The sequence below is a fragment of the Ochotona curzoniae genome, unplaced genomic scaffold (genome assembly GCF_017591425.1).
Source record: "Ochotona curzoniae isolate NIBS_2020 unplaced genomic scaffold, NIBS_Ocur_1.0 scaffold_274, whole genome shotgun sequence".
Taxonomy (NCBI): domain Eukaryota; kingdom Metazoa; phylum Chordata; class Mammalia; order Lagomorpha; family Ochotonidae; genus Ochotona; species Ochotona curzoniae.
In genome coordinates, this window is record NW_024467101.1 from 8,467,365 (window position 1) to 8,490,403 (window position 23,039).

Sequence of the window (23,039 nt, forward strand, 5' to 3'; positions counted from 1 at the left end):
GGCATGGGTTGGCCCCCAGGTGGCTACAGATGGAGGAGAGGTAAGGAGGCCCAAGTGACAGGCAGAAGGAAGCAGGGCTGAGAGGACAGGGTTGTTACCAGGTGCACTTGGGGCAGCTATCAGGTGGGACCTGAGCCCTTTGTCATCGAGGGACTGGGGAGTTCCCCAAATGAGACCAAATTTTGTGAGGTGTCTGTGTAGCCACAGAGTGACCCAGTGCTGCCCTTCATGGGTGGGATTGTAATTCCTGCTGTTGCTCAGTCAACATTCCCCACACACCCGGCAGGCTCTCAGCCAAGAATGTCAGGACAGTCGGCTGGGTGCAGGGTGCTGACCCATGCTGTGTATCTGCCATGACGTCACTGGGACCTGAACTGGGGAAGGAGCCACAGCAGGCTTCCCAAAGGAAGCGTCCCTTGAGCTGAGACAAGGGCAGCCAAGCAGCAGAGGGCCTGCCAGATGAGGGGTCTGCTTAGGTCCTGTCCTTGCTTTGACCGGTTTCTATAGTTCTAGGCCAGCCATGCCTCCGGCAAGGGACAGGCTGTGACAGCCAGGAAGCTGTTGGACACTCAGCTCTGGCCTTGGCTTGCGAGGAGGCTGGCCGGCATGCCGGGTTTCTCGCCACCTTCTTTGACCTTAGAGCTGCCCTCCAATGCACTAAGCACCTCTGCAGCATATGCTGGGGGCTTAGGCTCCTCCCTCTCCCCCAGGAGGGGAGGCCTGCTCTGAAGAGAGAGAAAAAGGACCCACGGCTTCACCTTCCACACACTCTTCCTGCAGGTCTGGCTCCCAGCCATGAAGGCTAAGGGACTGGAGATCTCGGGCACCTTCACGCGCCAAGTGGGCGCCATCTCCATGGACCTCCAGCTCACCAACAAGGCCCTGCAGGTGATGACCGACTTTGCCATCCAGTTCAACCGTAACAGGTGAGCTCCCTTTGGCCAGTCACCCCCAGGCAGGGGCTGAGAGCTCCAGACCAGAGACTGGGACGTCTTCCCGGCCCCACAGACTGTGGCTTTAGCCCCCAGTGGCGACTACTTCAGACTCCACAGACAGAGCGGGGAGAGTGTTTCCTAAGCAACAGCACCCCGCCCATCAGGAGGGTCTGTCCTACCCTGATACAAGTCATTCCTGCAGCTATCTGCACCTCCGTGGGTCAGGCCAGGGCTCCAGGGGCTCCAGCAGCCCCTCCTGATGATCCCTCTTCCTGAATGGCTCCAGTGATGAGCAAACTGAGCCTCTAAGAAGTTGACTGAAGGGGCTGCTTCCTCGGAGGAGCCCTGGCTAAGGAGACCCAGACCTGTAGGCAGAGCAGGGAGGCTGGGGCAGCTCTGCCCCTTTCCCTCCACAGGCACCGGAGGCCACAGGTGGGCCCTGAGCTGCTCTTTGCTCTCAGCTATTCTGCCGTGTGCTGGACACATGCCCTGTACCCAGGGCACTGGGGGTATCGTCTCACTTGAAGCATGCAACAGCCCCGGGGAGTGCAGGCCATGGCCTCCAGGGCTCAGTGAGGACAGGGATGTTGCCTCAGGTCACAGCAGACAGGGGTTTGGCTCCCAGGAAAGCCTGGAGTACTGAGCCACTGCATAGGACTGGGGTCCCCCAGCTCTTCTTCCACCTGATTCCTGGTGGAGTCACTCATCCTGCATTGTGGGCAAGGACCTCACCCAGGAGGTGGAGTGGCGTGCATCTGTTTCCTGGGGTTAGGAATGGATACCTGATCTGGGGCCCCAGTTCGTACTGCTGTGCTCAACAAGAAACTGGGTCTTCTGTTTACTCATGTGCTGCTTTAGAGAAACAGAGCCTTTCTGAAACGGGCCACATGTGTCCTGGCCAGTGTCCCCTTAGGCAGCTCACACTGTGCCCAGGCCCCTGGTGGTAGGAGGAGGAGCTTGAGGAGCAAGGAGGGGCAAGGCCTCGCTTCCAGGGGTCGAAGGGGCAGGCACCAGCAGCAGGCCTACTGTTGGCAGTGTCCCTTCCATTCTGTGCAACGGCCACTGAGCAGCCAGGGTGCGTGCAAGAGCTTGGGTGACAAGGAGCTTGAAACTGAAGCTCCTTGCCAGCCAGCGCTCGAGCAGCCCATCTGCATCCCACCAGCACCTGCTCCCCCGCCATACTTGTGGGGGCTTCTCTCTCCCCAGCTTTGGCCTGGCCCCCGCCGCCCCTCTCCAGGTGCACGCACCACTGAGCCCCAACCAGACTGTGGAGATCTCGCTGCCTCTCAACACGGTGGGCTCGGTCATGAAGATGGAGCCTCTGAACAACCTGCAGGTGGGCTTCCCAGCCAAGGTAAAGGGACATGGTGGGTGGGGACGACCCGCCCGGGGCTGACGCACACCCGTACCTAGGTGGCCGTGAAGAACAACATCGACGTCTTCTACTTCAGCACCTTATACCCTTTGCACATCCTCTTTGTGGAGGATGGGAAGATGGGTGAGTCAGGGGCTGCTTTGCCAAGGCCTGGGTGGGTTCACCTGCCCCTTGACCCAGTGCCCTGCAGAACATGCCACAATGGCCACACCTGGCCCAGCAGGTGGACTGTGCCACACATACCCCTTCCCACTTGCGGGCCCTCCTGCTCACCCTCATCCTTTACTCCTGGGTAGCAGGAAGCCTCAGACATATCCCAGAACAGGCTCACTTCTGGAAGCCTCCACACTGCCCTCTCCCCACAAGGAAGTCTCTTGATGGGGAGGGGGGATAAGGAGAAGGAGAGACCGGCGTGAGGGAGGGTAGGAGAAGGGCAGCAGGAAGCCCAGGGTTTCTTATGAACTCAGGCCTCCTCAGAGCTAAGGGTGTGCCCAGGGCAGCCACAAGCTGTGCCACTGCCCGTGCTTGCCCCAAGTTTGCATGCAGCACGCTAGACAGACCCACAGCCTGTCCCTGGCTTTGGAGGGGCCCCAGGAATGTAAGCATCCCCACTCACTTTCCAGACCGGCAGATGTTCCTGGCCACATGGAAGGACATCCCCAATGAGAACGAAGCCCAATTCCAGATCCGAGACTGCCCTCTCAATGCAGGTAAGGACCCCTCAGCCCTCGTTGGCCCTTGCCTGGCCGTGGACCGCTCCCCACCCTGACGGGGACCTCCTACAACCTTCTGCCCTCTCAGAGGCAGTGAGCAGCAAGCTGCAGAACAGCAACGTCTTCACCATCGCCAAGCGGAACGTGGAGGCCCAGGACATGCTCTACCAGTCCCTGAGGCTGACCAATGGCATCTGGGTGCTGGCTGAGCTGCGCATCCAGCCCGGGAACCCCAACTTCACGGTGAGAACCCCTCTCCCACCCACCCAGCCAGGGCCCACTCTGGCAGGCTCTCCTGCCTAGGGTCCCTCACAGTATGGCCTGAGAGGGAGTCAGCTCTGCCCCTGGAAAACTCCTTTCTAAAAAGCAACAACTTGGCCCTGCCATGTCACCCCCACAGAAGTCTCCCAAGTGGGTCTTGGCCCAGAGTGGTGCCAGCGAATTCTGTAAGGTCTGGCACTGCTGTGGGTGCCTCCCAGCAGCCACTGCTTATGGTCTCTGCATCTGACCTGGGCAAGAGATGGCTTCCACAGGCCCCGGGGTGATGCTGGAGGACCATGCTGCCGTGCTAGGGCCCTGGGAAGTCCTTGCTTTGCTTCTTGCCTGCACCTGCGCCGCTGACAGCCACAGCTCTGCTGATGTTGCCTGCCCTGGGCTGCACTGGCAGTGCTGGCCCCCTGGGTGGCTGGGAGCTGCCCCGGAGGCTTCGGTGGTGGTAACTTCTGTTTCCCTATGTCTGGATGCTGCATGGCCACCTTCCCTGCTGGCGCCGCGGTGCAGGACTTGGAGGTCAGCAGAATGCTTTTCTCTCTTCTCCTCCGTCCACCCTAGCCCCATGTCCTGGCCTGGCCCCTGTGCACCTAGCTCTCCTGCCCACACCCTATCTCTTGGCCTTTCCTCACCCTGCTGCTCCCCAGATGGCTGCCCCTGCCCTCCCCCACCCCACACCCTCCCAATGAGTTGCCCCCCACTTGCACACATCTACCAAGACCCCCCCACTCCAGGCCCACCTGTCAGACCAGTGATGCTGAGTGGACGGAGTAGGTGGCTTCTCTGTCTGCAGCCCGGTCTCCAGGCGCAGTCCTCATGTAGAGCTAAGCGGCTTGTCATCCATGTCTGCTTTGTGGGTGGGAGATCAGGACCTGCCCCCAGGCCCTCCCCATCCACCAGGAGGGACCTGTTTCTGCTGTTCCCACCCCCTTACCCTCTCAGATTTCCTGTCAGGCTTCTATCCTCTGGACCCCAGACCCGCAGGGGCTACAGGGGGCCAGCAATCCCTAACAGCTCTAGCCTGTGAGTCATGCCGCCTGCCAGTAGGGCTAACAGCAGGTGTGTGGGCTGCAAGTATATTTGGTCCCTGCCTGGCTGGCAGCGCTGGTCGCCCCCTCTGCTTCACCTCACATCTGCCCCAGCCGCCACCAGGCCCTGTGTGCACACCCCGCACTCCCATCTGGTGCCCCCACTCTGCCCACTTCGTGGTTCTCCCCTCCCCCCCACCACGAAAGAGCAGGCCCAAGGATGAGCACGCCCTCCCTTCCCCTCTCTCCTCCTACAGCTGTCCCTGAAGTGTCGAGCCCCAGAGGTGTCCCAGCATGTGTGCCAGGCCTATGAGACCATCCTCAAGAACTGAGGCCCACGCAGTGCCCGCCTGGGACCTCCCAGCCCTCGGAGGAGCCCCCTGGGGGTGGCAGCTGCTGTTCCTCCTCCTCCTCGGAGGGGCCAGGCAGGGCCCCCGGGCCGTTCTCCTGGGCTCCTTGGTCCTGAGTGCAGCCCACCATGGGTCCTCAGGATGGGGTCGGGCCTCCTCCAGTAGTGACCTCTCATTGCACTCCTGTGCTCTGACACCCCTCACCCCTCGCATTGCTGCTGACTCAGGGTCAGGTGAGGCGGGGACCAAAGGACGTGGAGCTGGAGCTGAAGGGTGAGCACGGGGCCCTCTCCTTGGGCCCCCGGCCCTGCCTGCCCAGGGGTGATGGGAGAGGCCCCTGCAATGCTGCCCAATGTGGGGTGAGCCCTGATGGCCTTCCCTGGAGAGGCAGATGAGCTGCAGGAGCCGAAGGTGCTGCGAGGCAGAGCTGAGCCTGGAGCTGGCGACTGATAGCCACATCTGTCAATCAGACCACAGCACCCTGGCCCTGACCATCAAGACCAAGAGGCCACAGAGCCCCCACTGCAGCCTTGCCAGCTCACTGCCTGCTGTACACCCCTCAGTGCTGTCTCCGTGGGCCCAGGGCATCTGGAGCAGAGAGAGCTGGAGGCAAGGCCAAGCCAGTGGCTGTTTCTGGGATGGAGCTCAAGGTTTCTCTTCAGTGACCGCCACCCCCCTTCCTGGCTTCCTCATCTCAGCTGTCTCTCAGCATTGGGTTCTCCTCTCCCTGCGGTTCAATAATAAAGAGAGATTCCAAATGTCACCATGGGAAACTGCCTCTGAGTGGGTGTGGATAGCTCACAGCGCCTGCGCTGTCGCTAATATATCTACAAAGAAAATATATATATATATATTGTATGTTTACTCTTATTTTCAAAAGGAGAAAGTGAATAAAAATAATGACAGCAAGTGTGTCCCTGGCCAGTGTGTCAGGTCCCAAGGCTCTTCTGGGAAGGGGTCCTAGGCTGCAGAAACACCCCCACCAGGGTCCCGGGCATGAACTGTGCCTGCCACTGCCCCGCCTCCAGCCCTCCCTGGCCAGCACCTTCCCTTGTTGCCTACAGAGATCCTGACCACTCACCTGGTGCTGGCGGCAGAACCAATGTCCCTATTGGGTTTCCCCCACCTGCCTGCCCTTCTGTTCTATCTGTGTTCAATCCCTGACCCCGCCTGAGATGCAGCTGCCTTCCCAGCCACTGCCGGCCAGACTAGCTGCCTCTCCTGCTGAGCCCTCAGACACCTCTAACCCTCCTCACCTCTGACCCCTGGGCTTTGCTGTGCTGCCCTGTGGGGTCACAATCTCGAGCCTGTACAGCCCCGGGATTTACCCAGCTGAACGTCCTGCAGCTGAAGACGCTGCACACACAGAGTCCCCACCCTGTCAGGGAACCAGACAATTATGGTGATGTGTCCTTGATGGAAAAGATTATCACCCCGGGCCACTGTGCCACCTGCCTCCTCTGACCCACACATGTGTGTACCCTGCCTGAGGAGCAACTGCCAGCTCTGTCTCCCAGGGGCTGCGTCCTCCTGTCCCCACTCCTCCATCGCTGAGTCCTGAAGAAGAAACATGAATGCCAGCTGCCAGATGCCCAGAACAAATCATATCAGGTGAGAAGATCTGAAGAGAAAAGTAGGTGGCGCCAGCCTTATGGCACAGTGAGTAAAACCGCTGCCACTTGCAGCACCGACAATACATATGGACACTGGTTCATGTCCCGGCCACTTCACTTCCAATCCAGCTCCCTGCTGGAGACCTGGGAATGCAGCAGAAATTGGCCCAAGTGTTGGGAGACCTGGAAAAAGCACCTGGCCCAGGCCCAGCCATTGTGACCATCTAGAAAATGAACCAGTGAATGGAAAATATCTCTTGCTCTCTTTAACTAATTGAAATGTATAAATATTTGGGAGATAAAAAAGGCTGACCTGCTTGGGTAAAGGGTGTGGATTGTCACTGGACATGTCATTGGGCCACCCTGCTACCCAGTCTGTGCTGGGATCTTGGGGCCATGGGCAGATGCTGTGTCAGAAGTAGGCACACTGGGCCTCGCTCTGGGGTCCAGGTTGTTGGAAGTGCTGGAGAGGACAATCCTGCTGGGCCCTGCTCTGCCCTCCAGCCAGCCTGGGCCACCCGTGGTTCCTCCCAGTGCCCTGAGCCTGCCCAGCCAGTCAGACAGTCCAGCAAGGGCCTTGGGGTTGAGATGCCATACATTGCCTAGGCCTGTGGTCCAACCCTGGCATCTCCAGCCAAGGTTTTGCTTTTGTGGAATGACGGGACTGTGTTGAGGTCAGCCGTACACAGGACAGTATCTTCACTCCTCCCACAGTCTTATCTTTTCCTCCTTCCTTACCAAGATGATCCCTGGATTTGGGGTTCCTCCCAAGAATATCCTGTGTGTTGTATGTAAGCGAATAGCTATAGCTGCTTGGTGAACTACTGGGCACACTCCAGGACTCCACCAGCATGTTGTGGCTCTTATCAGGTGATCTTTTCTCGAGCTCTTCCTGTCGGTGCAGACAGACCTGTGTCAGGATTCCAAGTCACCATTAGCCAGGCCCTGATGTGGGCTGGTGACTCGGCGGCCTGGGTCTTCTCTGGGCCCCAGTAATGTACCAATCCCTACATTTTTGTTTCGGGGTTTTTTTTTTGTTTTTGTTTTGGTAAGTCGTTTTGGTTTTTTAAGATTTATTTATTTTTATTGGAAAGTCAGAATTACAGAGAGGAGGAGAGACAGAGCGGAAGATCCTCTGTCCAATGGTTCACTCTGCAAGTGACCACAACGGCTGGAGCTGAGCCAACCCAAAGCCAGGAGCCCGGAGCTTCTTCTGAGTCTCTGAAGTGGGTGCAAGGTCCCAAAGCTTTGGGCCGTCCACTGCTTTCCCAGGCCACAGGTAGGGAGCTGGATGGGAAGCAGGGAAATCGGGATTAGGACTGGCATCCATATGGGATCCCAGCACATCCAAAGTGAGGACTTTAACTGCTACACTATTGCGCCAGGCCCTTTTGGGGTTTTTTTTATTATTATTATTTTAAAGACTTATATTACATGGATCTCAAAAAAAATTAGCACCAAAATTAAAAAAAAATTAAGATTTTTTTTATAAGATTGGGTTAGAGGGAGGGACAGAGAGACCTATCCTCTGGTTTTCTCCCAAAATGGTTGCTATAGCTGAGCCTGGGCCAGGCTGAAGGCAAAAGCCTGTAACTCTATCAGGGTCTCCCAGGAGGGTGGCAGGAGCCCAAGCCTTTGGACCATCCTTCACTGCTTCCCCAGGTGCATTAGCAGGGAGCTGGATCAGAAGTGGGTCAGCTAGGATTGGGAGCCACTGGCAGGGGCTTAACTCAACTGGAATGTTGGTCCACACAAAATAAAAATCTTTGGCATCTATAAAATTTAAATTGTAGTTATAAGAAAGTGAGAATGGCTCACACACACAAATCCTCGAAGAGCTGAGGCTGAGTGGGGCTTTGACAAAAAAGGAAAATGTTGGGCCCAGTGCGATGGCTCAGTGTCTAAATCCTTGCTTTGCATGTCCTGGGCTCCGATATGGATGCCAGTTTGTGTCCCAGCTGCCCTACTTCTCATCCAGCTCCCTGCTTGTGGGCTGAGAAAGCAGTTAAGGATGGACCAAAGCCTTGGGGCTCTGCACCTGCATGTGGGAGACCCTGAAGAAACTCCTGACTTCTGGCTTTGGATTGGCTCTGGTCCAGCCATTGCAGCTACTTGGAGAGTGAACCAGCAGACAAAAGATCTTTCTGTTATCTCTCAGTAAAATCTGCTTTTTCAATAAAAATAAATGTTTTTAAAGAATGTTATTTTGATTTGCTTGTATTAATTATGCAGATGTAACATTCTTAAAGTTATGTCTGTAGTAGCTTGGAGAGATGCATGTCTGATGGAATCCTTAAGATGTCCATATGGGTTGCCTGGGTTTGAGTTCCTGCTCTATTCCCAATTGCATCTTCCTGCTAATATGTACCAGGCGGTGCCTCAAGTGTTGGGACTCCATGGCTCCTGGCTTTGGCCTGGCTCAGCCTTGGCTGTTTGGTACATTTAAAGAGTAAACCAGTGGATGGGAAATCGATCTTTGTGTGTGTGTGTTTGCCTTTCAAATAAATAACTTTAAGATTTATTTCTTTTTATTTGAAAGTCAAATTTACAGAGAGAAGGAGAGAAGTGTTTGTGACACTTGGTCAGACTTTCTGTTTTCAGGAACTTGACTGTTTCATTGAGTCCCGGTCAAGTAAGACAAGACGCCTCCCTTTGCATCTACCCGATGCTTCCCTCACGGTTAGCTTTGACATGTGGGAAGGGTCTGGGTTTGGGTTTTTAGGGGGAAAACCAAAGCAGGATCCCATACTGTCCTGTGAGCCCAGCCCACCCGGCCAAGGTCACACCTGCAGGTTGCTGGCCTGTGAAGTAACTTTCCCGTGGTGCTTGGAAGCACGTCACACTCACTGCGCAGGCGTGGGGAACGAGTAGCGCGGGGAGTGTTTGGGATTCTGACCTGCGCCTCTCTCCTGCTTATTATTCCATCACTGAAGCACGGCACCCTCAGGACTTGGGTTTCATCCAACACATTAGTTCATTGGTTGCTTCGGTTGTTCCGGCTCTGGCTCTGGGGAGCACTTTCTGGTAGGCCCTGGCATCACTTTGAGCTGTGTCACCATCCTTTAGGCATTTGGAGGCACCTTTGTGATGTGGCCTGGCACTGCCACATGCACCGGGCTCATTTCTGTCCTCCCTCAATCCTTGAAGCAGACATTTCTCTCAGCAGCCTGGTTCCTTTGGCTGGAGAGCAGCATTAGAAATGAAGATCCAGGCAGAAGTGGCCCAAGGTCCACCTGGACACCTGGAGTCACCGCTGTCCACATCTGTTCCTTGTGGCTCATGGCCTGCTGCCATGCCCATCAAAGACCGCTTCCTCATTCGTTGCACCCTGAAGTACCTGGGTCAGGGGGACTTGGTGTTCAAGGACTTGGTGACAGTCATGACAGTGAATTACAACACACATGAAGAGCTGGGCGGGGGTGCCGAAACCCCTGGTGCAGCTCATGATGGTCGAGAACATGACACCAGTACCCTTCCTGCACTTCTTCCTGGATTCTGGAGAGCAGGTCCTGGTGGAACCCAAGAGCAAGAAGGAAATCATGGCACACATCTGAGGATCTTGGGGAAGAGGAAGGAAGCCCTCAAGAAAGAGGAGCAGGAGAAAAAGCAGCTAACTTTCACCCAGCCAACTTTGGCCCCTGGAAACATTGCCTGCGAGAGTGCGTCTGTGAGGTAGAAGGACAGGTGCCAGGCCTGGTTCCCCGGGGAGATGATGGGAAGTACAAAGCGGCCCTGAGGCCAATGGCAGGACCGAGGGCCAGGGCCACTCTGGCTGGGACAATAGGGCCTGACCCTGGGGGCGTGGGTGGGGTGCAGTGGGGCATGAGGAGCTGGGATTCTTGTGGCCCCAGGTTCTGTCTCAGACATGTTGAAAACCTGTAACAATAAAAGGTCCTGACATGCCTGTGGCACAGAACATGGAGAAAAAATGAATGAAGATACAAGGGCCAGTGTTGTGGCACTGTATCACCTGAGATGCCACACCCCATATGAGCACTGGTTCAAGTCCCTGTAGTCCCACTTATTTTTTTTTTTAATTTATTTCTTTTTTATTGGAAAGGCAGATTTACAGAGAGAAGGAGAGACAGAGAAAAGGATCTTCCATCTGCCGATTCACTCTACAAGTGGCTGCAACGACCAGAGATGAGCCTATTCGAAGCCATGAGCCAGGAACTTCTGGGTCTCCCACACAGGTACAGGGTCACAAGACTTTGGGCCATCTCTGCTGCTTTCCCAGGCCACAAGCAATAAGCTGGATGGGAAGCAGAGTAGCTGGGATATGAACCAGCACCCATAGGGGATCCCGGCACAAGCAAGGTGAGGACTTTAGCCACTAGCTACCACGCCAGGCCCAGAATGGAGTTTTTGAGGTAGACATTTGGTACAATGATTAGGCTGTTGCTTGAGGGAACTGGTGCTGTGGCACAGTTTGTTAAGCAACTGCTTACAGTGCCATCCTGTATGGGCATTGCTTTGAGTCCCAGTAGTTCCACTTCCAATCCAGCACCCTGCTAATATACCTGGAAAAGTCCTTGGGCCCCTGTACCAATGTGGGAGACCTGGATGAAGTGCCCGGCTCCCAGCTTCAGTCTGATCCAGCCCTGGCCACTGCAGCCATTTGGGAAGTGAACCAGTGGATGGAAGATCTTTCTCCCTCTGCTTCTGCCTCTATGTAATTCTTTCAAATAAATAAATATTTTTTAAAAAGTGTTTCTTGGGACTCCTGCATACTTTGAGTCCTAGCTGCACTTCCAATTTCGGCTTCCTGCTAATGCATATGCAAGGAAGCAGCAGGCCACTCAGACACCTACCACCCACATGGGAGACCCAGACGGGAGTTCTAGGCTCTGGATTTGACCTTGACCTGCCCTGGCAGTTGGAGGCCTTAGGGGGACAAAACCAGCAGTCGGGACATCTCTCTCTCTCTCTGCTCACCACCATCTCTGACTCTGCTTTTCAAGTGAAAACATTGTAATTGTTTTATATGCATAGAATGTGCCCCTTCCCAGCCCTACTTACTGTCCTGTTTCCCTCAGTGCCATCTCATTGCACCTACAACAACTGGAAGAGGTCGGAAGCGTGGCTGTCCCCACAGAGAAGGAAATGGGCTCAGAGTGCCCGGCCTGCACAGGTGACACTGGTTTCCCTGCAGATAGCTGTCAGCCCAGCCTGTGTTCCTTCCTGGGTGCTACTGGCTGCAAGACCCACTTGGCCTTTGGGAGGTTCAGGGGCCACTGTGGGACCCTAATGTGAGATGAGTGCCTCCCATTCAGGGCACAAGGACACCTTGGGGTGCTGTTGCAATAAGAGAAGTGTAATCAGTGTGGCTGGGACAGAGCACAATCCGTGCTCAGTGGTGTGACCAACAGCTTGGCCAGGGGAGCCCCAAGCAGTCTGGGTGTTTGCCTTCAGGTAAGGGAGGAAAGCTGGGTACAGACCACATGAGTGAAGGTCAGAAGGGAGGATGCCCAGCTGGCAGTATTGGCGAGGCTGTGTGCAATGAACAGGTAAGAAGCAGAGCTGTGTAACAGGCTGCTGCCCCGGCCCCAGTTCTTATCTCCTCTCAGCCTGGCCCAGCCCACTATCCGGCAGTTGGTCCTTCAGAGCCGGGCTTGGGGTTCATTGGTCCCTTCTCCTGCAGTCTTTAGCAGGCTGGTGCTACCCTAGGCCCCTTCATTCCCCATTAGCCTAGGGTTTCTGCCTGCAGCTGTCTGTTTCCCTGACAGACCACGGACAGCTGCCAGTAACTGGCTTGGCTACAGTGCTAGGTCCTGGCTGCTGACAGCACAGCATGCGCCTGCATGGGGAGCAGTCCCAGAAGCACCGGGTGGGGTGTGTACGGGACTGGGGGAGGAAGAGTGATCCAACCCTGCAGCCTCTCTTTGGGAGCCCGTGCTGTGTGGCATGCTGCTCTTTGGGAAGCCAGCCCTGCACACAGCCCTGCTGCCCGCCCCCTACCGCCCCCAACCACCAGCCAGGAGAGCAGTCTGAAAGGAAAGCAAGGAGGCAGGGCACAGCAGTCAGAGGCTGCTCAGGAACCCCGTATCCCACATGGCAGGGCCTGGGTTCGAGCCCCTGCCCAGGAGATTCCACCTGCCCGCTAATGTACGCCCCGGAAGGCAACAGGCCATGGCTTGAGTACTTGGGTCCCTGCTTCTCTCGTGGGAGACTTACGTGGATCTCTGGACTTCTGGCTTCTGCCAGGCTTTAGTAGGCATTTAGGCCAGTGAGCCAGGTAGTCTCCTTGCCTTTTAAGTAGAGTGAAAATAAAAGATTTACTTTTTTTTTTTTTTTAGGAAGTGAATCCAGATCCATAGTGAAGGATCACTTGTTCTCTCACTTGAGGGTTTAGCTGCTCCTCCCTGCTGCACTTCCGGTAGGCTGGGGTGGGTTGTGGTTAGTGTTCTAATAGTTCCAAGCCCCCTGTATGTCCTAGAACCTCCCCTCCTAAGGCAGGACCTCTTTCGTCAAATAAATAATTCTCAGTGCCCCAGTGAGCGGTAAAATGGTTGTTGAAGAGATAAGGCTTTCAAGCCTCACAGGTTGAGATAGGGACCTGGGCGTGAGGGGACAGAGCCAGAGTATGGGGAACCCCGAGTTTCATTCCACCAGCTCTGGGGAAGGCCAGATTTGGGATCTGGGGCCCAAGTTTGCAGGAAGCTATAGGTGCAGATTCTGTGGGAACATGACCTTAGCGAGAAAAGACACAAGGAGACGATTTCTCGAAGGTTCTTTATATATTCACGACTCCAATCCTGTTGGGATATGGGATTGGGATTGAGGTGCTCAGACTCGAATCCTCAATCCCCTCCTCCCCGGCCTAGTGTAGCGCAAAAGTGAGGGACCGAACTGCTGCCTCAGGGGACCCCCGCTACCCTGGTCACCCCTCTCCGGGTCCCAGTCTCACTCTCCACCCCAAGCCAAGAGAAGCAGAAGGGGCAAGGACTCCCCTGATGAAGAGCCGGACACGTAGTAGGCTCTCAAGAACAGTTCCAGCCCTTCCAGGCGTCGGCCACCCAGAGCGGGGACCGGCCAAGTGCGGCCGGTCGCCCAAGGTCACGCGCCCGGGCGCCCCACCACGCGACCCCGGCTGGCGGGACTCGCAGGCGCTCGGGTCCGTGCGGAGCGCGCTGACAGGGCGCAGGGCCCTCGCTCGCGGCTCCGAGGAGAGGAGCGTGGAACGGGGTCCGCACCCCGGGCCCGGGCTTCGCCCCGCCGCCTTACCTTCCCGCGACCCGGGAGGGGCGTCGCGGGAGGACGGGGGAGGGGCGGCGGTTACCTCATCGCCGCCGGCGGGAGGCCCCGCGCTCGCTCGCGCCGCGCCTGAGGCGACGAGCGCCGGCGGCGGAGCGGGAGGAGGACGAGGAGGTGAAAGGTGGAGGGGGTGTGAGTGGAGGAGAGCGGGGCGCCGCGAGGAGGTCGCACCTCGGCGCCCCGAGCTTGCCAGCCGGCGTTCGCGCGGCGGAGGCGGTGTCTGCGCGGCGCGCCCGCTCGCTTCTCGCCTCAGAGTCTCGGCGCCCGCCGCTGCTTCCTCCGTCCTCCTCAGAGACTCTTCGGGGCGCGCAGTGGCGGGCGCCGACCCACGAGCCTTGCCGGCGCGGGCCGGCCATGGGGGGCAGCCTGCGGGTGGCCGTTCTGGGCGCCCCAGGCGTGGGGAAGACGGCCATCATCCGCCAGTTCCTGTTCGGAGACTACCCCGAGCGCCACCGGCCCACGGACGGGCCGCGCCTCTACCGGCCCGCGGTGCTGCTCGACGGGGCCGTGTACGACCTGAGCATTCGCGACGGCGACGGTGACGTCCCCGGCCCGAGCCCCGGGGGTGTCGAGGTAGCGGCTCCCGAGGGGCGGGCAGGGGCGTGTGCCCGGAGGAGGTGCTTGTGCTCGGTGCACGCCGGTGCGGGGCCGCGTGCAAAGGGATGGGAAGAGGATGCGTGTGTCTGTGTGTCCGGGGGCCCGTGCGCCCCAGGCTGCCCGCGTTGCCAAGGCGCGGCCCCCTCCCTTCGCAGGTGCCTCTGCCTTCGCCGCCTCCGCTTGTGAAAGCCGGATGAGTGTGAGAGTGTGTGTGTGCGCGCGCGCGCGCATCTGGGGTCCTAAGCACAGCCGCAGTGCGAGACGCTGGGGTCGGGGGCCGGGGGTGTGGTACTTCCTCGGAGGGTGGGGTCGCCTCTGCACCCCGCATTCCTGAGACCTGCAACAGCTGATTTCCTTAGGAGCTGACACACCCCCAGTCCTTGTAGCTTGCATCTGCCTCGTGAAGGGTGAAAGAGGCAAGTAGGGATGGAGTGAAGCAGGGCTTCCCGGAGGGGGCGGCGGCGGAGCCGAGCCTTGGCTGCAGGACGGAGGGGAAAGTTTGGTGTGAAATCAAGTGGCCAATGTGCTGCAGGTGCGTCTGGCAGAACGCGGGTGCGCACAGCTGCCGGCACTCAGGGTCGGGGGAGGTGCACGCGTCCCAGCCCAGGTGGGGGCATTCAAGAGAGATGAGCCAGCCGCCCCAGCCGGGTTGAGCTGGAAGGAGGAAGCAGGGCAGGCCGGTGGCTGCCAGGCACCGGGGCGGCCACAGGTAGGGCTCAGAGAACTTGGGGGGCGCGGGGAGGGGCGGCTGGGGGTGCAGGAGTTGACAGAGCTCTCTGGAGACAGTGGCTGGGGGTGCAGGAGGACTGCCCGTGTGTGGCTCCAGCGTCAAGTCCCCCCAAGCCCAGCAAAGGGAAGCGGGCTTCCGCCAACCGCGGCCTCCCGCCCCCAGGAGCGACCGGACCCCAAGGACTGGAGCCTGCAGGACACAGACGCCTTTGTGCTGGTCTATGACATCTGCAGCCCGGACAGTTTCGACTACGTGAAGGCCCTGCGACAGCGGATCGCCGAGACCAGGTAGGCGGCGTGGTGGAGGCGGCGCAGGGCTGTGCCAGGCTGCCCAGACCGGGCTGGGGCTTTGCCTGCGGGGAGCGAGCAGGCGCTCCCACCGTCGTGGGGTGGGGAGGGGACGTGGGGCGCCTCGAGCCTTCCAGAAAAGCCCATGAGGTCTGCAGCTGTCCGAGCTTGCGCCCACAAGGGCCGGCTGTGTGCTGGGGGTGGGGAGCAGGTGGGCTCCGACCTCAGCAGATGCGCCCGCGTGTGTACACCCCGGGGAGCGTGTGTGTTCGGTGTTGTGCGGGGAGAGGGTGGTCCCCGGCGACCCACCGGCCTGTCTCCTTCCTCCCCCTCCTCCCCCGGGCCGCAGGCCGGCAGGAGCGCCCGAGGCGCCCATCCTCGTGGTGGGCAACAAGCGGGACCGGCAGCGGCTGCGCTTCGGCCCCCGGCGCGCGCTGGCCGCCCTGGTGCGCAGGGGCTGGCGCTGCGGCTACCTCGAGTGCTCGGCCAAGTACAACTGGCACGTGCTGCGGCTCTTCCGCGAGCTGCTGCGCTGCGCCCTGGTGCGCGCGCGCCCCGCACACCCGGCCCTGCGCCTGCAGGGGGCGCTGCACCCGGCGCGCTGCAGCCTCATGTGACCGGCCGACTGGACGGGCTCGCCCGGCTGCCCTCGGATTGGACGGGGCTGGCCGGGCAGCGACGCCCGCCTCCCCGCGGCGGCTCGGGCTGCAAGCCCCAGCCCTCCTCCCGTTGGCCGGGAGGGACTGGGCTGCGGCTCCGATTGGGAGGGCGCTGGACACGCTGGTTCCGGCCCACCGCCTGCGAGCTAATAAAGGTGCGGAGCGTGGCCAGTGTCTGGGGTTTGTGGTCTGGGCTGGTGGGAGCTTCAGGCGTCCCCGGGGGTCGTGTCCGGCTCCGGCGCCATCCCGCCGGTGGGCTGCAGCATCCCAGCCTGCGATCTAACTGGCCCTCGTCCCCCGTATCCCCAGACTGCTTTCCCACGCGTCAGACTGGTGACTGGAGCAAAACTTTACTGTCAGAGGCTCTGCCGGCCACAGGTCCTCGGCACGCCGGGGCGGCCCGGCCCCCTAAGGCATTCAATAATATTACTCATTATTAAATAGCAACTGTCATCCCTCGATCGGGATGTGCAACACAGGTCCCTTTGAGCCACGTGGTCCCGAGGGGTCTGGTCCCATGAGGTCTGGTGCTTCAAGAGGCGGATGGGGGTGAGGGGGCTCCCTGATGCAGAGGGGGTTAAGGCCACACAGGAAGAAGGGGCTGGGGGCTGGCGGGGTCCGTCACATTGAGGAGTCTGGTGCAGCCCTGGGGGCCACCGCGGGCAGGCCGGGCCAGCCCCCCACCTCCGTGGCTGCAGACGGGCGGCGGGGGCCCCGCGGCGTGGGGATGCGCGAAGGTTTGCGGTCTGGCTGTGTGTCCATCCGGCCCCGGGCCCAGGTCCTGGCGGGTTCCGGGGCGTCGGGAGGCGCCCCCGAGGCGGGACAGGGGCTGCCTTCGTCGGAGGAGCTGGACAGGGCTTGGCTGCGGGCCCCGGGCAGCCCGTTGGCCGTCTGGCCCGAGTCCCCCGCTTGGCCACACTTGCTGCCTAGGACGCTGAGGGACGAAGAGGAGGAACTGGAGGAGCAGTAGGCCGAGTCGGGGGCCGCGGGGTCCGGGGCCCGGGCCGGGTCGGGGGCCGCTCCGGCAGGGCTGCCGCCCACGCTGCTGGCCTGGGCCTCGAGGGCGCGGGCGTTGGCCAGGAACTCCTCCTCCAGGCGCCGGAAGAGCTGCTGCTCCTGCTGGGGGTCGAGCTGCAGGGGCGTGCGGAAGACACTGGCAGGTGTGGCGCCCAGCTCGGGGCTGGGGCTGGAGGCGCGCGGGGTGCGCACGGCGGGGCTGCGCGCGCGGGGAGTGTGCGGGGTGCTCCTGCCCGAGCCCGCGCCCACCCGGCCCCCGGGGACCCACGCGTGCTGGCCGTCCCGGTCCCTGCGCACCAGCAGCACGGCCTGCTCCTCCCGGCTCTGGCTCCGGGCCCGCCGGCCAGGGCTGGGGGCCGCTGCCAGCTGGGCACCCCTGCCGCCCGCGGCGGTTCCCCGGGGCCGCCCCCGGTCCAGCCGGTCACGGGACTGGCTGCGCGGGGCAGGGGTCCGCCTGGGGGAGGCCGGGGTGCCTGTGGTCAGCCGCCGGCTGGGCCGCTCCCTCTGGGGGCCAGTGCTTGCGTCGTCGTTGCGGGCACCAGGGGGGCCGCTCTGGGCCGAGGAGGCGGACGAGTCACTGTCCCCGGAGTAGCGGCGGGCGCGGGGGTGCGGGGGCAGCTGATCTCGGGGCCTGGGGCAGGGCAACAGGAGAGAGCCGGGGCTGACGGAAGGGACATCTGTCCTGGGGACTTCCAGGGAGAAGTGACAGACTTCCTGCAGCTGCTTTAGGGCCCCAAGGCGGGGAAGCGGGGCCGGAGGGAAGCCGGGGTAAGACTGGCTCCGGCCCAAACCCCGAGGCCCGCCCAGCCGTGTTGTTGGTTTGGTCGCGTTGCCATGGAGATGGGAAGCCAGGCCCACCCCCACCCACGGGAACTTTTCCCAGGGAGTGAGTCACTCCGCAGCGCTCCAGCGGCGATTTGGTCACCCAGGGCCCGGGCGGACGTCCCTCCTCCGCCCCAAGCCCCTGCTGCTCTCGCGGCTCACCTGAGCGGGGGCTCGGGCCCCTCTTTTGTGCTTCGCAAGTTGAGAGGCGTCATCTCGGGCCGGGAGCCGCGGCGTTCAGCCCCCGGGACGGGGCTCCCGGGGCGGGGACTGGGGCTGGGCGACACCCTCTGCGGGGAGAAGGCGCGGGCCCTCTGCTGGGCTGGGCGGTGGGCTGCGGGGGCGAGAGGGCAGGGGGTGAGGGGCAGCGCCCCCGACGGGAGCCCCGGCCCTCTCGCCCACCCGCACGGGCACCGACCGGCCGAGGAGCAGCGGCACGGGTCGTGCTTGTCCAGGTAGTGCTCCAGCGTGTCCCAGCCGCCCCCGACGCGCACCATCACGTGGCTCCGCAGCACCTGCAGGAGCCGAGGAGGGGGCAGGTGACCACCGTGCCCCCCGCCAGGCTGCCAGCCCCCCGCCATGGCAACCGCTGACTCACCCGCACAAAGATGAGCAGGCTGGAGTCGCCCACGCGGTACTTGCCCTCCGAGACCTTGATCATGGGGAACTGGTCTGGGCAGGTGCAGTGGCCCAGGATCTCCCTCACCTGAAGCCAGAGAGGACAGGGCAGGAGGTCAGGGGTCACAGGTCCCCCCTCCTCAGGGCTCTGATGTCAGCAACTCCAGGGGTCAGGGGTCAGGGGTCAGGAGGAAGTAACTCCTCCCAGGGTGTCAGGGGTGGAGACTGGCCTGCGCAGCGGCAATCTGCACACACGTGGCCATCGCCAGCCCCTCCTGGCTCTGCCAATGCAGGGAGCTGAGCGAGACCCCCAGGCCACAGGGCCGGGGACCCCAAGGAGGAACAGCCCTCCACTGCCCCCTCTGCCCATTTTTAAGACCAGGAGGTGGAGGCCCACTGGGGGGCCGGGCCCCAGGACACAATTGCAGGTTGAGCCGGAGACACGTGGGGACACACACCCCAACAGGCACCAACAGGCCACCCACCCGGGAAGCACACCACAGCACACGTGCTTCCCGGGCTGGGCGCTGCCAGGCTGGCTGTGTGTGGGCGGCCCTGCCCGCCTCCCTGCCCACAGAGGCGCCGGAGGAAATGAGCAGGTGGGGCCTTGGGTGACCCTGGCTCAGGACGGGGGTGGGGCAGCAGCCTCTGCCCACGGCCATCCGGCTCCCCCACCTTCTGGGCAGACACAGCGATAAAAAGGACACACATTCTGTGGTGGCCCCGGCTGGCTGCGGGGGCGGCAGGGACACCCAGGTCCCAGGAGAGGAGGGAGCCAGCGCCACCTGAGCCCAGGCTGGGCCAGCAAGATGGCCTCTGGTGTCATAAGGGGAGACGAGGAGCTCTGGGCAGGGCCGCAGGGTGCCTGGGAGTGTGCTGGGCACTTCCCCCTGAAACCCTGCAGCTCCCAGTGCAGAGCGGGGGTGCCTGAGTCACGCAGGACACAGGAATGCAGCTCCCTTAGCAGGTGCACAGTTGGCACCAACAGGAAGAGGGGCGAGGAGGCAGGCCCCCCGGCCGTCCTGTGTGTCCTCCCCCTCCGTGGGTGTGCGCAGCCCGCTGGGCCCTGCAGACACCCGGTGGTCCCTGGGGGTGCGCGCGTGGGCGTGGGGCCAGGTGTGTGCCCGGGCCGGGAACTCACCAGCTCGTCCAGGTTGCGCAGGTCGCTGAGCGTCATGCGGGGCCCGCGGCTGGCAGCCCCGGGGGCGGCAGCGGAGGCGGGCCCGGTGGCCGCTTCGCCCGCCGAGGTCCCTTCGGCCGCAGTGGCCGCCGCGGGGGCGCTGGGGGCCGAGGGCGAAGCGCGCAGCTCCCGCTCGATCTCCTGCTCGAACTGCACGAGGCGCGGGGCGAGCAGGCCGAGGCGGGCCCCGCGGCGCGCCACCTCCAGCAGGCACAGCACCACGCTCTTCTCGTTCTTGCGCAGCACCAGGTCCTCCGTCTCGAACATGAGCACCTCGGGCACGCCCAGCTCGGAGCGGCACCAGCCGATGAAGGTGGCCACGTTGTCGCGGGCCACGAAGGAGCCGGGCGCCACGCCGTGCGCCTGGAAGGCCACCCCGTGCGCGGGCCGGCCGGCGGCCAGGGCGCGGGCGGCCTCGGTGACGGCGTTGGCATGCTGGCAGAGGGTCGTGCCCGTGGCCAGGCCCAGCAGGAAGCCCTCGCCGCCGCCGGGCAGGCCCAGGCCGTACAAGGCGTTGAGCCACTCGGCCAGGTCCTCCTTCATGGCCTCCACGTAAGCCTCGCTCGAACGGAACGGCCGCACGCTCTTGGCCGCAGAGCCGGCGATGCTCGCCACGGGGTCCGCCATGCCCAGGCCCGCCGAGTCACTGCGCAGAGGACACGGGTGGGAGGGCAGTGCTGCCACGGCCCAGCAAGCCACCCACCAGCCTGTCATTCAAGCTGAATGCCCGAGAAACGGTTTTGTGCCTCAGTTTTCCTGGTCTGTGAAATGGGTACATTTGCCTACCTCTTAGCAGTCAGCAGAATAGTGGCTGTTTTTTTTTTCTACATCCTCAACTTAGGGTCCTAAGTAGCTCTTTTTTGGGGGTGAGGGAGTGGGAACTGGGAATTGGCTGAGGCTCAGACCGAGAAGGCACGATGAGGGAGGGACAGGTCCTGGGGACCAACCCCAGGAGGGGTCATCTCCCTGCTCCCGTGCGCAGGCCCTGGCCCCTCCGCAAGCCTCAAGTCCCTGGAGACTGTGCCTGGCCCGGCTCGGCCGGCGGGGAGGTCTCCATTTTACAGATGCGATAAACTGAGGCTCAGGGAGGGGTACGTGCGCCCGAGGGCGGCAGGGCAGAGGTGGGGGAGCAGGGTGCCCCGGCCTGAGCGCCCCGCACGGTCCCCGCCACCGCAGCCTGGCCTGCGGGGGTTCAGGCCCCGGTCTCCAGGCAACCCCAGCCCAGCCCAGGCCCCGTTCTTCCTCACGCGCTGGGCCTCGGCCCAGAGAGGGTGCGGGCCGCCCAAGGTCACACAGCCGCGGGGCGCCGAGGCCGAGCCCGGTTCCCGTGGGGCGCGCCGGGGAGCTGCCCGCGCTCACCTGACTCATCCCGCGGCCCCGGGGAGCATCGTCCCGGCGCGGGCCGGAGCCTGGCCGCCCGCCGCAGGGAGGCGCCGCCCGAGCCGCCACCGCCGCTGGGGTCCGGATCCCGGATCCGCGGATTCCCGATCCCGATCCCGATCCCGGTCCCGGTGCCGCCGCTGCGGCCCTGGCGCCCGCGCCTCCGCCCCGCCTCCCTGGAATTCGGATCCGGCCTGGAGGGTGGGCGGGGCCGTGCGCTCTTAAAGGGGCCGCGCTGAGAGCCGGGGCCCGGGGGGGCGGAACCGGGAGGGGCGGGGCCCGGGGGCGGAGCCGGGAGGGGCGGGGCCTGGGGTTGAGGGAGCCGGGAGGGGCGGGGCCCGGGGGGGCGGAGCCGGGGGGGCGGGGCCTGGGGTTGAGGGAGCCGGGAGGGGCGGGGCCCGGGGGGGCGGAGCCGGGGGGCGGGGCCTGGGGTTCAGGGAGCCGGGAGGGGCGGGGCCCGGCGGGTCGGCTCGGCTGCGGGCGCTCTGCCTCCGGGCGGGGTCCTGGTGCGCCCTCCCGCGGCTCCCCCTCCACCCGGACGCCGGCGGGCTGGGGGTGGGCCTGGGCCCCTGTCCTACTGCCCGCCCCCCGTCCTCCTGCCCGCCCCCCGTCCTCCTGCCCGGGACCCCTGTCCTCCTGCCCGCCCCCCGTCCTCCTGCCCGCCCCCTGTCCTCCTGCCCGGGACCCCTGTCCTCCTGCCCGCCTCCCGACGAGGACGGGCGGCACGGGCTGTTCCCCAGCTGAGGCCAGGAAGCGATAGCGGCCGGGGGCTGCGCAGTCACCTCCGGCCGAGCAGATAACCGAGCCGCGCCGGGTGGCGGCGATGGGGGCGCCCGTTTGACGGAGGAGGACGCCGAGGCCCCGGCGGGGTTAACCGGCCACACGGCAGGGGAGGGACAGCGGGAAATCCTGCCGCCTGCGCCGGGCGGGGCCTGTGTGGGCGGCAGCCATGCTGCGGGCGAGGGCCGGCGGGGGCACACCGACAGCCCCACAGCCGCCCACCAACAGCCGCCCACCAACAGCCGCCCACCAACAGCCGCCCTCTGGGCCTTAGTAAAGCTCCTACTTTGTGCCCCACCTGCGCTTGGACCACAGACACCTGCGCGCACCCCGGGCGGGGCAGGGAGCGGCAGGTGGGGCTGGCTGGGATCTGAACTCTTGTTCCAGGTTCAAGGCTATTATGGAGCACCTACTGTAAGCCACAACCCTTCCCCTGCCCTCCCCTTCCCCACCCTGCAGCCTCAGCAGGAGAGGCAGATTGGGCAAAGGCGCCTACTGTGTGCTGAGCCTGGTGTGGGTCCAGCCTGGACAGCGCTGGCGGGAGGCCTCGGCGTATCCGCTGGAAAATGGGCACAAGCACCGTCAACCACTGGGGAGTGCTGTGTGCCCAGTGTGTCCACGCAGTGGGGCCTGCGCCTGCTGCCTTCCGTGGGAGAGCGGGAAGCCGAGGCCGCAGCATCCCGAGTAACCAGGACCAACATGGTGGCTGCTGGGCGGCCGTGGGCCAGGCGGGGGTGCCAAGGAGGGGGCTCCGGGCAGTGGGTGGCGGGGTTGGTGCTTTCTGGCTGTCGGTCAGGGGAGAGTTGATGTGATGCACCGAGGGCCGCGGGGAGCCGGGCTGACAGTGGTGAGGACATGCACCCCAACATTGCGATTCTGCTCGTCTGAATGCTCAGCTGCACCCCGTCCTGCTGTCGGCTGGGTGGCTAATCTCGGGCCTCGATTGTCCCGTGTGTGTGATGGCACAACAGGCTTCTGAAGCCTAATGCCTGGTGTCACTGAGCTCAGGGTGGCCCGGGTGGCAGAGCTTCACGGCTGCATGGTTCAACATGCAGTGCTGGCCTCCCTGGGCACAGCACCCACAGGCGCCGCCGGGAAGGCTCCCTTCTCCCTGTGCCCACCCCGCTGTGAGACCAGGAGGCAGCTGACTACCAACCAGGAGCCGCGCGCCTGGAGCAGGGCGTGTGCCTGCCAGGATGGTGCCCACAGGCAGCCCGCCTGGCCTCCAGCACACTGGTGCCCGGATGCCTCCCGGAGCCAGGGTAAGGTAAGGCCCTCCACGCTGGACTTTGCTCAGCGCTGCACCGCGTGGGACCGTGAAGCTGCTTGGAAACCAGTGTTAAGCACGACCCACCACTTCCGGGGTGTGGAGCGAGGCGTGGAACCTAGGTGTGTTTTAAGATTTATTTTTATTGTGAAGTCCAATTTACA

General features: G+C 62.5%; 3 protein-coding genes, 1 non-coding gene and 1 pseudogene across 8 annotated transcripts in view; 4 read left to right on the top strand and 1 right to left on the bottom strand.

The window, feature by feature from the left end:
- Window positions 1-5,434, top strand: part of AP1B1 (adaptor related protein complex 1 subunit beta 1) — a 49,902-nt gene extending 44,468 nt beyond the window's left edge. For 2 of the 3 annotated variants that reach the window (XM_041003464.1, XM_041003465.1), the window contains 7 exons: window positions 781-926; window positions 2,142-2,271; window positions 2,349-2,433; window positions 2,934-3,020; window positions 3,112-3,266; window positions 3,804-3,812; window positions 4,579-5,434. In XM_041003464.1, the coding sequence (XP_040859398.1) occupies window positions 781-926; window positions 2,142-2,271; window positions 2,349-2,433; window positions 2,934-3,020; window positions 3,112-3,266; window positions 3,804-3,812; window positions 4,579-4,653 (687 nt within the window). In that variant the 3' untranslated portion in view covers window positions 4,654-5,434. The remainder of the gene's footprint in view (window positions 1-780; window positions 927-2,141; window positions 2,272-2,348; window positions 2,434-2,933; window positions 3,021-3,111; window positions 3,267-3,803; window positions 3,813-4,578) is intronic. The other variant, XM_041003466.1, reaches the window with a different exon arrangement.
- LOC121172126 lies at window positions 1,175-1,271 on the top strand. Its single transcript, XR_005886206.1, has one exon. It is a non-coding gene; the product is annotated as a small nucleolar RNA SNORD125 (small nucleolar RNA).
- A 4,142-nt stretch (window positions 5,435-9,576) lies between the features above and the next one.
- On the top strand, window positions 9,577-13,257 carry LOC121171883 (annotated as a pseudogene).
- A 602-nt stretch (window positions 13,258-13,859) lies between these two features.
- RASL10A (RAS like family 10 member A) lies at window positions 13,860-15,781 on the top strand. Its single transcript, XM_041003744.1, has 3 exons — window positions 13,860-14,111; window positions 15,028-15,152; window positions 15,502-15,781. The coding sequence occupies exons 1-3, from the start codon at window positions 13,893-13,895 to the stop codon at window positions 15,767-15,769; spliced, it is 612 nt and encodes a 203-aa protein (XP_040859678.1). The 5' UTR covers window positions 13,860-13,892; the 3' UTR covers window positions 15,770-15,781.
- Window positions 15,782-16,142: 361 nt separating this feature from the next.
- Window positions 16,143-21,002, bottom strand: GAS2L1 (growth arrest specific 2 like 1). 3 transcript variants are annotated; one of them, XM_041003848.1, is made up of 6 exons: window positions 20,808-21,002; window positions 19,410-20,094; window positions 18,249-18,356; window positions 18,069-18,165; window positions 17,813-17,984; window positions 16,143-17,459 (listed from the first exon to the last, which is right to left on the bottom strand). In XM_041003848.1, exons 2-6 carry the CDS (start codon window positions 20,073-20,075, stop codon window positions 16,433-16,435), a joined length of 2,070 nt encoding a protein of 689 aa, XP_040859782.1. In that variant the 5' UTR covers window positions 20,076-20,094; window positions 20,808-21,002; the 3' UTR covers window positions 16,143-16,432. The 3 variants fall into 3 exon arrangements, with proteins under 3 accessions (XP_040859782.1, XP_040859784.1, XP_040859781.1); XM_041003850.1 differs by lacking the exon at window positions 20,808-21,002 and having other exon boundaries at window positions 16,143-16,766; window positions 19,410-20,411; XM_041003847.1 differs by lacking the exon at window positions 20,808-21,002 and having other exon boundaries at window positions 19,410-20,411.
- Between the last annotated feature and the right edge of the window lie 2,037 nt (window positions 21,003-23,039).